The sequence below is a fragment of the Scatophagus argus genome, chromosome 2, assembly GCF_020382885.2.
Source record: "Scatophagus argus isolate fScaArg1 chromosome 2, fScaArg1.pri, whole genome shotgun sequence".
Taxonomy (NCBI): domain Eukaryota; kingdom Metazoa; phylum Chordata; class Actinopteri; family Scatophagidae; genus Scatophagus; species Scatophagus argus.
Window position 1 is genome coordinate 11545985 of NC_058494.1, and position 14083 is coordinate 11560067.

At 39.6% G+C, this 14083-nt stretch overlaps 1 protein-coding gene and 1 long non-coding RNA gene across 2 annotated transcripts in view; one reads left to right on the forward strand and one right to left on the reverse strand.

Annotated features, from left to right (window-relative positions):
- prkcaa (protein kinase C, alpha, a) overlaps positions 1 to 14083 on the reverse strand; it is a 133467-nt gene that overhangs the window by 16558 nt on the left and 102826 nt on the right. Inside the window, exons 14-15 of the mRNA XM_046409037.1 lie at positions 5393 to 5473; positions 3564 to 3671 (exon numbers count right to left, since the gene is read on the reverse strand). Coding sequence (XP_046264993.1) covers positions 3564 to 3671; positions 5393 to 5473 — 189 coding nt within the window. The remainder of the gene's footprint in view (positions 1 to 3563; positions 3672 to 5392; positions 5474 to 14083) is intronic.
- On the forward strand, positions 12054 to 13209 carry LOC124069691. Its single transcript, XR_006845089.1, has 5 exons — positions 12054 to 12142; positions 12225 to 12329; positions 12650 to 12754; positions 12874 to 12978; positions 13105 to 13209. It is a non-coding gene; the product is annotated as an uncharacterized LOC124069691 (long non-coding RNA).

A 14083-nucleotide genomic window follows, 5' to 3' on the forward strand; every position in this document is an offset into this window, starting at 1 on the left:
AGGGTGCGGGAACGAAGGAGGGAGGCAGGGAGAGAATGCAAGAGTCAGGGAGGTAGAGAGGAAAAGAGAATGAGAGTGATGTAAGTAAAGTAAAAGAAAAAGCAGATGGGGCCTCTAAGTCAGCAGGGAGTCTGGCCAGGTAAAACTGTGATTCAGTCCATCAAGGCTACGCACACGCACACACACACACACACACACACACACACACACAAAAGAACATTTGTGCTAATAAAAATGGGCTTAAACTTTGCACTTTCTGCTGACAGCACAACAGAAAACCTACTGCCTGTTAACATTTAGTTCAAGATATTATGCAGTGTTTCCAGAGACACTACTTATGTAAGGTTTTACCATAGAGCTCTAGAGATTCATTGACATTTACCTCTGTGTGACATTTTACACCAAAAACACAATTTTAACGTATATCTGCCTCACTCTAATTCTCTTCCAGTGATCATAATGATGTACAACAAGACTCAAATGGATGACCTTTAGGTAACATCCTGTTACTTAAGATTAATGTGTATCTGCGTCTGTGACCCATTTCAAATGCAACAGACTGTACAGTATACATGAGCTTGCTCTGAATACAACGGTTGCACAATATAACTCCACTAGCATGCTTAGCTACCAGGTTTTGGTGTACAATACTTTTAATGTACTGTAGGTGTCCTTTGCAGTTCCAAATGAGCTCCTTAATTGCATCAGAAGACAAACTTTTCTCTGTACTTGTCTTGTTATATGATTTAATACCATTTACCATCACATCCTTTGAAGACTGGGACATTTAAATGGCATTAAAAGAACTGCATTATGGTGGTTTAAGTCTTATTTATTAGGTCAATCTTAGTTTGTCATTGTTCATGATGATTAGTCCTACAAGGTTCTGTGCTTATTATTAAATAAAATAAGACTTTGGCCTGGTGCAACTCGAGAAAAGATGGCAGTAGTTACAATATTAGTGTGTTTGGGAACCTTGCCTGTCAGTAAGTTTTCCACAACACGTTCCTGCAAATATTTCACCATAAAAGCCTTGTCAGGAATTAAAGGGCTTCTGTCCACTGAACTGTCCACTATAGGCCTTTAATTTGAAATGGATATTGCAATATACCAAAAGCATGCACATTAGTTTTATTGGCTACTCTACATTGCCCCTAGGTGTGAGTGTGAGAGTGTGTGGTTGTCTGTCTTTGTGTGTTGGCCCTGCGATTGACTGGCGACCAGTCCAGGGTGTACCCCGCCTCTCGCCCGTAGTCAGCTGGGATAGGCTCCAGCTCCCCCGCGACCCTGACGGATAAGCGGTATAGAAAATGGAGGGATGGATGGATATTGCAATAACTATAAAAGGGCAAACTGGACCTGATCTAGACAAACCTTTGCACTAAAGTATACTAATGTGTAACATAACATTAGACAGCATAACTTGCACCATTATGCATCATTACTGATGCGAGTTCCCTCTCGTGGATGTGAGTCAGAGTTCACCAGTATGACGGCACTGTGTGCTGAGATAATTGCCAATCCTGAAGCTCCTGCTAACCAGCAGCATCCTCATAGCTCTTTTCACCTACACTTGACAAATGTTGGCTCTATTTGATTAACTTAAACCGACTTAAGCTACCTGATTATATTTTTATTACAGTAATTATTATAGCTACTACTATTCTTGCAGTTATTGATATCAGTCAGTCATCACCACTGTTGGCGAGTGCGTTCTAACAGAGAAATTTGGGTAATTTCTGTAAATTAAGCATGGTCTAGACCTGCTCTATAGGGAACTCATTGCTACAGAACTTTTGTTGTCATTTGGCAATATATAAATCAAACCGGCTTGACTTGATTGAGTTACTCCTCAGCTGCTATTATCCATTGGAGCATCATCATCAGTCCATCTGTCCATTGCACTCCCTTATTCGCCTCCCTCTTTCTTTTCTCTCTACCCACTCTTTCTCTTGTTTTCTTCCATCCCATCTTACTTTCTCTCTTGCTTTTTGTGGGTCAGGCGACTGGCAAGCACTGTGTATCCATTAAGAGGAAATGCTGCAGCCATGCCAAACAAAGATTGAGACAGGGACTTGGACTGAGATCAGGAAACACGCACACACAAACACATGTGTATACACACAACTAAGAAAGTGAAGGAGGAAGACAATGATGGGAAAAGGAAAGAGAGGACAAAGTGGTGTTGAGGAAGGGACAAAGAGCCAAAGTGTGTTATTGCACGGCTCATTGAGTTTGCACTGCCTCTGGACAGAAATAAAACTGCCACTTTCACTCTTAAATTCCTTGTATGAACAAGCGTACACAAATGTGTGCTTTTCTGTTTCATGTTTATATACACATGGTTTACAATCTTTAAGTCTCATCACTTCACTAATTTCTTCAAGGAGATTCAACAAATCACTGCTGGTAGGAATTTCACCTGACTCTTAACTGCTACCAACATAAACCACAGGGGGAATGTGTTTAAAGTAATTCTTAAATTAATCTCTTAGTGCTTTGGTGAACCTGAACTTGCATCCACGTTTAAAGTAAGCAGCTCCCCTGAGTTGACTTAGTATCGATATACTTATATTTCTGTCCACCTTCTGAGGAGTACGTACATAATGCCAGTGAAGTCATTCAAACAGAGGTTAAAGTGCAAATAAATGAGCATATGCAGAACTTCTATATGTGATTTTGTTTTGTTTTTTGCCACAGGACATACTGCAACTTTCACTGAGTTTCAGTGAAAATGTTATCTGCTTTCAAAAACATCTGGTTTTGACACAGAATTAGACAGCTGATTTAGACAGTGGATTTGCCTGCTGTTTGCAGCGGCCAACTGTACTGTTCAGTTCCTTCTGTCTCCAGCAATCCGGCAGCCATTTACCTGTGGTACTGGAATGACAGGAGACTGTTGAATACAATTACTCCTGAGCTCTTACAGGAAAACGCTGTAACTAAAGTAAGACTGGCAGCAGCTAGCGGTTGGGCTGTACCGCTGGTTTGATAGAAGAGGTTCTGATGAAGATCTGACGCTACTTACAGCTTTTATTCTATTTATATTCAGAGATCCAGCAGCATTAGATCTGACAGCACACATGACATACTGTGCATTTAATAGACAGCCTTGAAAGACAAACCTCTCATACCTCTACTATGCATTTGGATTATTTTAGACTAATAAAAATATTTACCTGATGGGTGTTCATTCAACGTTTCAATGATGCAAAAGTAAAAGACAGAGGGACCGACTCGTAAGAAGAGAGGGAACATATAGATGAGTTCCCAGATAGTACTTTCGTTCTGAGAGTAAATGGAGCTAGACCTCTCATATGTTAGCTATAATTCCGCAAAGCCAAGAAAAGTATGACAGCCGTCTGTGATGCAGCCTGTCAGTGTTTCTACCTACAGCTGAACTAGCAGGCAGGTCACAAAAAGTTTAATTATTTTGGCTTCATTGAAGAGGACACAGGTGGAAAAAAGTCCCAGTTAAAAGGACAACAGACTGAAGACTGAAAAAGATAAGAAAATTACACTGACAAAACAGATTTCATTGATGGCAAAGAATGTCCACTCACCCCTTTGCAGATGGAGACAGCTTCTTTGGACAGGGACTTGGGGTAGGACACATTGTGCTCCATAATGGACTGGAACAACTCATCTTCATCCTCTCCATCAAAAGGAGGCTGGGTATGGAAAGACATGAAATTAGAAGTGTCAGTGGTGTTTTATACATTATCAGATATTGAATGAATGAAGTTGTTCTCCTGACATCTTTTTTCTGCTACAAGTAGTGCAGCACCCAAGGGATCCAGCAGTGGCACACTTGTTGTTTTTTTATTGTTTTGTCATTTGCGCCTCTCTATTTGACAGGTTAATTTGGTAAGACATGTTTTCTTTTATGAATAAAGATGTAGAGGACTAAAAAAAACAGGACACAAGTTTGGCTAAATAGAGTGCCGAGAGGAACAATATAGGAGAAAAAGACAGAGAACATTGAGAACAACAAAGATGTTCAAACAGAGAGAAAACAATATGGAACAGTGCAGAACTCATGCAAACAAGTTTCAAAGGAAGACCTTGCAGGGCAAATGGAGTGGATGACCCAGCTTTTTCCCCTCCTCCCCAGGTGGTGATCATCAGTAACCATAATGTGGGTGTTTTGACAGTCCATAAAATGAATTATTCGTCATTTCCACTCCACTGGCCCCTCCGGGTACAGATAGCCTGTCTACATCATGCCCTCTTTACCTGATTTCACACAAGGCAGGGAGAAGCAGAGGAAGGGAACATCTGAATAGGTAAAAACTTTTGTTAATTGTTTAACAGCTGACACTTACTCTAAGTTCATTTGGGAGTGAACACACTCATGTTTCTCTTTGCTCTGGAGGAGCTTGTTTGTGGATCTAGCCTTTGTCCTTCTGGAATGAATGTGTTCATAAGTCATAAATGTCATTTAGTGCTGAGTCATGAAAAAATGTTTTATTAAAGCCTGTAAAAAAATGGATGAGTGATATTTTTAACCGTTTTAACTTTCTCAAAGGTTTAAAAGAAGATGTAAAAAAAAATCTCTTAAAGAAATTTATATTGATGACATACTTTATATAGAGATGAAGTATGACAGTAAATTGAAATACAGCTGAACCTTTCACACACTGAAAGGCTTTTGATCCCTGACTTGGTCTGTTTCCACTAAAATTAAGTTTTAGGTTGATGCTGGAAGCTGGAATTTCGTACAGCCTGCTTCACTTCAGAATCAGAATCAGAATTTCCCCAGAGGGGAAATTATTCTTTCTTGCAGATATTGCAATTTTCCCAACCAAGAAAATGGACATATAGGAACAAATAGAAAAAATAAAATAAAATAAACTGTCAAAATAAAATAAAAGATATTTACATACAGTTCCAGGGTAAAAGGCAATTCATCACTTTCTCTGTAGCTCACTCTGGAGCCACAAAAAGGCTTTATTTGTATGTATACTTTTTCACTTAGTAACACTCAAGACCAGGTCATGTAAACGGACTTTGCTGTGTAAATTCAGAGGAGTTCCTCTTTAATCACGTAGCAGTTGTGTTCTAAACAGACACGTAAAAGGGCATATAAAACCTCACTGGTCAAACATGGCTAAATAAGGGCAAAAGGTTATGCCAAACAGGACATGGCCTGTAATTGGAGGGCAGATGGAAGTTTTGTGTGTTTATATGTCAGGGTTTGTTGTTAGAACTGGTGGGAAGGTCTTCAGGAAGCACCACCTGAGTACATTTAGGCCTCTGCAGAGCCTTGCTGCAACTTCAGTGTGGGAATAATATGGCTGTGAGCAGTCTGTAAACAACCTTTTGTTGGAAAGTATCCCGCATAATCTGTAGCAAGCAATTACATAAGAAGCACAGTTAGTGAGTACCTCACCTGTCCTGCCAGCATTTCATAGAGCAGAACTCCATATGCCCACCAGTCTACAGAGCGTCCATATGGCTGATATGCAATGATCTGTGGAGGAAGGAAAAGAAAAAGTTCAGAAGTTCAGCCAAACAAACAACTAATTCTGCATTTGAAAATAGGGCATCATAAACAGCAGAAAAATGGAGGCCAACTGATCTGCTATTCTGATCACGATATGTGGAAAACTTGACGACACATTTGATGAGGTCCAGTCTCTAAAAAGTATGGGGTAACTGGAGATTCAGCACAGTCTGGTCTTGTCTGAATTATGCCAAAGATATCTGAAATTCCTTACATTAAAGTTACAGTACTTAACTGTATCTACAATTGTGTTGCGTCGTAATCTGGCGGTCAAGTGAGACGTGAGAGTCTGTGAATGTGAATGATGTACTACATGAAAAATTGCAAAAATTGCAAATGCAGACTGTGAACCATTTTTTTTTTTAAATATGTTTCCACTGCCACACTGTCTGTCACCCTGCCTGGCCGCACAGGGACTCTGTTAGTTGAGAATAGGAAAGGCATCATAAAGCACATATTCATAAACTGAGTCAAAAAGGCAGACATTTGCCAACCCACTGTGCTACATCACAGCATAAATATAAATACTTTGGACCTGTAGATTAAATATGCGCCAAGTCACATATTCTATAAATATTTCAGTATATTACAAGTTCCATCACTTGTCATATATTGTGCTTTCTCTGCACTCAATGCACATATTTAAAGCACATTATTCTCTCATAGTGCATACACTCCTGTGTAATATAATATAGTCTTATTAGATCCAGCATACAAGAAATCTCCAATATGTTATTATAGCCCTTACTGATGTAAAGATAACATATGTGAACATTAACAGGTCTCCCACAAAGGCTTAACACTTAAAGCAGAGCTTACACATACATCTTCCTCTGTAAACCCATGACAGGACAATTTCATAAAGTCTCGGAAATATACTCTACAGGCCCCTTCCCAGCAGCCTGCATATCATTTCATGCTCGCTGCCATTGCTCGTCTCATTTTTATGTAAATCTAAATGACTTTGATGGTGAAGCAGTTCAGCAATCCTGAATGATACAAAACAAGTGCAACATCAAACGTTGGTCACAAATTGTGCTCTCCTAAATGTTTTTGCCAAGTTGGCAACTGGTAAAGCAGAAGACATTTTTTATAGACCTATTTAAGCCAACAAGCCTTAAAATGCTACAGACACACACGTGAGGTTTGACAACAGCCTCAAAAATCCTGTTTAACGCATTCAAAACTCACAGGATATGCTCACTTTGCTCTTCCTACTGTGTTTTGACTCAAACAAAGAAAACGTACAAAGCAAAGGTGTGACCACAGCTGTGACTCGTCACAGATGCTGGATGGTCTCTGAATCACATAAATTTCAAATCACTTGCTACAATGACTTTACCGTGGTTTCACAAAGAAGATAGGAAGCTGGAGATTTGACAAGAGGCGAGCATTTGGTGCGTAGGAAGGGAGTACATAACAAAAGCAAACAAACAAATAAAAAAAAACCTAACACCCCATGTAAATCATTGGACAAGACACAAGCATCTGAGAAAGACAGTTTTCATAGGATGATGTTTGCTGCAGCTGGAGCTGAAAACACAATTCACACTTTTTAACACAAAAAACAAGCCAGGGGTAAACAACAGTGAAACCATTGTGAACAAAAAATTAATCCTGGCCAACATTTGCACATTTGCAACGCCTACCTTGACATTCACATTTTGCTTTATGCAAATGTTTTGAAGACTGACAGCACAGACACTTTGCTGAGCTGGTATTTGGTGGTGGTTATGTTTCATTTCTGAGTGGTCAAGGACATTTGCAATGCAATGTATGTAATGTCTAATCTTTCTCATTAGACATAAACCTCCTTAATGTCATTACTCATAATAATGTCCTTGTTTTTAGTTTCAGTTGGGACAATTCTTCAAAATGCAGTGACACAGAGAAAGACAGTTGTAAATGAAAACCCTCGACACAAGGAGTATATGAACCTCCACTGGACACTCTAAGAAGCTTTTCTGAAACGTGACAATTTCTCTGGTGACACAGGGATCCTGAGGGTTTCTGTGACAGTGGTCAAGGTTAGTGCTTTGGCCATATTCACACCTATTAGAAAACCCACATATTTACAAATTAACACCCACTTGCACAGCCAGCCATTTTTTTGTAACCTCTTCTGCCACGAAACAGGAAGTGGTGCAGCCGTATGCATATATGTTAAGACCATGCAATCATGCGTACACACACATACACAGAGACGCACAAGACATACAAAAACAATCAGAGGCGTCTGACAGCAGTTCTGTCATAAGGGTACATTGCTTTGTGACCTTTGCTGAGTAACATCTGGCCTCACACATACTGCCCTGAGACATGCCTTGAGCTTAGTAACATACACTCATGCATCAGTCAACATACTGTATATAACAACAGTTCACATGTACATGCACACACACATGAAGCATATGCACCAAAAAAGCAGCCTATACTGTGTCACTCTACAACCTTCACTGCCTAACACCTGACCTCGGCTTTGCCCTTGGGAGCATGCAGGCGCACACACATACACACACACACACACACACACAAACACAGAAGGAGAGAGAGAGAGAGAGAGAGAGAGGCAGACAAACACACCTCCAGCTCTGCACTACGCTGTCAGGATGCTGTCCCGAGGGCTGATGGGAGCCGGCTGGACTCGCAGTACATCCACGTGTTAACCCTCATACACAAAGGCAAACATGTGCACAGACTTACATGCACATACACCACTATGTCTCTGAATGTCACTACAACTGAGAGTTACAGAAGCAGAAAGCATTTACATAGCACACATTTAATGTCAGGCTGTGTGACTTCATCAGCTCTTCTTCAGTGCTTTTTCTTTGGTATTTTCACTTCAACATTAAGTCTAGAAGCAAACCTTACCAAAATAAAATAACTAACCAACTTGGCCCTCTGTGTATGTAAGTGTGCATAACGTTGTACTGGTGTCTACTGTGTGTCTATCATGTAACAATATTTACTGCGTAAAAGTGTTGCTTATATAACATCACTATTGCCATCACTATTGAGCCAGTACTTGCTTTTGTATATTTTGAAAATATTAAACAAATGTTTATAAATTAACACTGTATGGTGTTTATTTTTGGATATAACATTTTGGTGCAAAACATTTGAAAGGACAGAATATACATAATAGTTTTACTTATGTATCCCAAACACTTAGTGCTTAGTTCATGTGCATGGTCTCAGTGTGTCTCATTTAGAATGTAACAGAAAAGCAGATGATTTGCTTTAAAACAAATTATACAAGCCTGTCAAGTATTTTAGAATGTAAAAGCCTCTTATCACAAGACCTTGACCCTGGTGGACATGTTTCCTGAGCTTCAGATGGTCACCTACATGTAAACAACATACAAACTTTGCATAACCTTTCACACGCTCACCTAACACTTAAAAGCCCCTCTTGCAGACGCCCCCAGCTGTCACAGCTCTACGGACCACAAAGATGGAGGTTGTTTTACTCATCCTGCTTGGCTGCTGCCTGTCTGAGGCAAATGTCTCGGGACAGAGGTTCACTGCGATTGCATACACTCAGGATGAGCTCGCCGATGCAGACAGCTTTACTCTGCTCAGAGAGATGATGACTGTTTTGGATGAACAGAGAAATGAGCTGCAACACACCAAAGAGCAACTGGTGCAACTTCAGAAAGTACAGGGTATGTGTGGCAGCGTGGATAAACTACTCATCATCTTTTGCATCATCCTTTGATCTTCCAAGTCATGTACTTTGTTAATGACAAATATATTATGAACACTGTATATTTCATATTCAATGCTGAAATACATAATTTGTGCAATATATTATATAGAAAATTCATCCATGCAGACAGCTGCAGACAGCCTGATGGAGGAACTCTGGAGTCAGGTGGAGGCACTGAAGAGAGGATATACAGGTCGAATGGAAATAAAAGCATAATTATATTATTTGTTTTTATGAAATTAACATCTTTGTATTACAAATATGTACAACAGCTATGTAATACTTCATCTACATATCAAGAAAGTAAACTCAGTGATAGTTTCTGTGTGTTTTCTCAGATTTTTGAATTTTTGGGGCAGGTTCTGTCACCACCTGGTGATGTGTGTGTTTGTTTGACACTGCTTTATTTTCATTATGTAAAAAAGACCATGAGGCCAGGCTGAGAATCAGCGAGATGCAAGAAGAGGAGCAGAGAAAGCAGGTGCAGCAAGTCGTGCGGCAGTACACAGGTAAGGTAACTTCATGTGCAACACGAAATACAAACTGAGGTCCTTTTAAAAATATATTTAGCTAAAAACAAAATAGGAGCAGGAGGACACCAGGTAGTTTACTCCCAATGCCATCCATCAATCTATTTTTACTTCATGATTTCTTTACTCAAATTATCATTATCCCATCTCCATTGAGCAGAACTGGAGGCCAGACTGAATGCCAGTGATTTGGAGGGTCAAAGCAAAAGAGTGGAACAACTGCAGAGGGAAAGCAGAGGTACTACAACAAAACAAGTCAATTATTAATGACCAGCAAAGTAGATTTTCTTCCCATCTTTCAGCTCATCTAATCTCAGTGTATGATTTATCTTTGACTGAATGACTGAAGTCATGCAGTATTTATGTCTTCATCCTTAACAAATAGCGCTGAACACCAGACTGACAGAACTCGGAAATAAGCTTGGAGACGTGGACACAAAAGTGAAGGTCATGCATGCCGCTGACCGAGGTAAAATGAACTGCATTCATACTGCATATTTCCAACTAAGAGTAGAAGGATGAGGTTTTGTTATTTGCTTTCCCTTTCAGACGAAAAATGTGTGAAATGTGTGAATAAATGCTTTATTTCTTCATGTTATGGCCAGACCTCGAGGCCAGACTGAATGCCACTGATGTCCAGGCAGAAATGCAAATCACCCTGGTGGCACAGTTACAGGTGGAAATTAAAGGTACACATACACACACACACACACACACACACACGTAGAAGAAAGTGTATTAGTGTGATCACAGGGTGAATAGATCTGTGATGACAGGCCAGCAGGCTATAGACTGCTTATCCAGGAAAAGATACCTGACTTTTATCTCATGTCCTCCTGCCTAAGGTTTGGGAGAAAAGAGGTTTTAACTTGATGCATTCAGAATGGATTTTCCTCTCATCATTTTATCTGTCAGAGTTTGAGTCTAGACTGGAAGCCGGTGAGAGTCGAGAGGAGGAGATGAATGGCCGTCTTAAAAACACAGAGACAAAAGTGGAGGCACTGACGATTGCTAATCAAGGTACAGAGAGAAACCGAGAAACAGAAAAAGGTCAAATCCTTGTTCACAGAAAAAAACAAATAAACCGTGGTTCTTCTATGGTTCTTTGGGGTGGATGAGGTCCTAAGTAGCACTGCTGCTGTACAAAGAACCTGTTAAGTACTTGTATGGATCTTTAGAGGTTCTTTAGAGGTTCTCTGCTTGTTTGTAAAATTCAGCGTATTTCCTGGGCAAAACACATTAAAGTAGTGATTCTCAACCTTGTTCCCCTCAAGCCCCCCATGTCTAAGGAAATATTCCAGGGCCCCAGAATCAAACATAGCTGCCAGTCATCACTGGGGCTCCATCTCAGCACAACTCAGAAAAATATAAAAATAAATCAAAACAGTTTTTTGCCATTGTAGTAGTTTTCAAATATTTACAAAGCAAAAAACAATTTTTATTTCCTCAGATTACAATTCATACCAACATATGACAGTAGCTATATGAAATGAAAAGAGGTTTCCCTATGATCAGGAGCCAGAGAGCCACCTTTGGGTACTATTTAACTCCATTATTGATGAAGTGCTACATGGCACCTCTAATGGTCCTATACAACACCATTTGACACAGTTGCTACATAGCACCTTTAAAGATGGGTGCTATAGAGCATCAAAAGCAGTTCCTATTTGACTACATGCGAAACAACCACTTTTAATGCTATTTAGCACAATTTCTACTGTGTTCTTTTATGCAATTTATATTAACAAACACATTCCTGGTTTGATCATTCCATTTTTTTTAGGTTTCTTCCTTTTCTTATTTATTCTAATCAATCTAATCTTTCTTCCATCCTCACGGATCAGGGCTGGAGACCAGACTGAATGCCAGCGATCTGGAGGGTCAAAACATGCAAGTGGAACAACTACAGAAAGAAAGTACAGGTACTGCAGCAAACAATTCTTAATAAAGAAGAAAGTTGCTCTCTTCTCACCTTGACTCATCTAATTTCACTGAGGGATTTATATTTTAACTGAATGGACAATCATCTCTTTTTTAAAATTTTACAAACAGAGCTGAGCATGAGACTGAAAGAGCTGGGGAATAAGTTTGGAAATATGGATGTAGATGTGAAGGCTCTGCAGACTGCTGATCAAGGTAAATAAAATGCCCTTTTCTTAGATGTTTATGTCCAATAACATGTGACCATATATCCACAGTACTGCAAACTGCTGCTTTGCTTTTTGAGCCGTAACATCAGGACATCGTCTTTACGGAATTACAGTATCTGCAAATGTGGCTGATCACTTTATTCCTCCATGTAATGACCAGGACTGGAGGACAGACTGAATACAACTGATGTCCAGGCAGAAACACAAAGAACCCTGCTGGCACAAATACAGTTAGAAATTAAAGGTATGAAAACAAAATAACTGAACAGAAACCAAAACACTTTGAATATTGTTAAAACTGCTCTGATCAAGATTTTCACTGTTAGAGATTGAGTCCAGACTAGAATCCAGTGAGAATCTGGAAAAGGAGTTGGTCACCTGGCTTGGAAACACAGAGACAGAGGTGGAGGCACTAAAGATTGTTGATCAAGGTAAAGTCTGAATGCTCAACATTGTGGAATTTCTTCTTTAGCTGCCACATGGGGTATAAGATATTCATATGTAGGGTTTTCATGGTTACCCACTGGAGCCACTGATGGATGTTTCCATGAATTTTCCATGACCTTTTCATGATTAACTCAGAGCATTTTCACCCCTTCCTGGTTTGCTAATGTTGTTTATCTTAAAAGGGAAGAAGATGCCAGATTCCACTGTCGTTGGGTTGAAACATTTTACCATTAACCATTACCACTGACTGAACTGGACTCATTTTTAAGTTTCCAAACCCATTGTTTTAACTTTGCTGCTATAGGTTTGAATTCCAGGCTGTCAGCCAGTGAAAGTCTGACTGGGGAGCTGCAGATCAGCTTTGAAGATACACTGAGACGAGTGGAGGCACTCAATACAACTGATCAAGGTAAAGAGAATAATCACATACCTGTAGCACTGATTCTGTTGATTACCCACATTTTGCTCATCATGATAAATTTGCTTAATTGATGGCTTGTTTTCCTGTCATTCAACCTACTTCAACAGAACTGGCAGCCAGACTGGGAGTCTCTGAAAGCCTGAGTGAGGACCTGAAGATTAAGACCGCAGACATGGAAAGGGAGGTGAAAGCTCTCAAGACAGCTCATAAAGGTAGAAAATTACATTTGATTATGAATGAGTAATTAGGTTATTATACTGACTGAAATCTTAAGTGCCAAATGAGCTATAATGGCTGATTTCACACAGTTTTCTTCTCCACCTCACATCTTCCACTAGAGCTCAAGTTCCGAGTAGAAGCCAACGAGGGCCTGGCCAAGGAAATGAATGCACGCCTTGATGTTACCCAAACAAAAGTGGAAGCGGTGGAGAAAAAAAATCAAGGTAAAAAGAAAACATTTTATGTACATTTACCATCTGAAGATTCATTTACAGTTAACAGCAGTCAATAGTTCATACGGTTGTCAATCTTTTCCGTGAATCCCTCAGAGTTAAACGCGAGACTGAATGCTGCTGAGTTTCTAAACCAGGAGATGAACACAAAACTTGAAAAAACAGAGGCTGAGATGGAAGCACTTAAAACAGCTGATCAAGGCAAGCAAAATGTTGCTGATTTACTGATAAAAACATCTGTACTGATAAATCATTATAATGGATTGAAGCATTTTTCTCCTCCTGACTGGCTATTACAACTGACACAAAATACGTTTTGTGTTTAATACATTGTCATAAAAGAGTTGAAAACCAAACTGGAAACAAATCAGACTATTCAAGAGGAGTTGAAAAATAAAGTTGACCAAACATCTGCAGCGCTGGAAGATGTGAAGACAACAATGACTACAGGTAAATAAGTTTATACGTCATACCACTGTATATACTTTGCGTATAAACTATAGAGATGGGATGCTCTTTTTTGCACTTCCATTTTCACCTTTAAGATAATTAAGCAGCTGTATTTATACACAAGACGAATACACTGGGTTTGTGTAGCTTTAGGGAAAACAAATAGCATTTTCAATAGTGTTTTGTTTTTCTTTGACAGATAAAGTGGCCTTCTCAGCTGCTCTGGAAGAGAACCAAATGCACATTGGGCCATTTAACACTGAGACCACTCTCATCTACAAGAAAGTCATCACTAACATTGGTGACAGCTATGATCCCATATCAGGTAATGTATTACGAGAACATATCTGTGTAATTACTGAATTAATTCACAGCTTCCTTGTTTTTCACGTGGGCTCGATGCCACATGGATTCA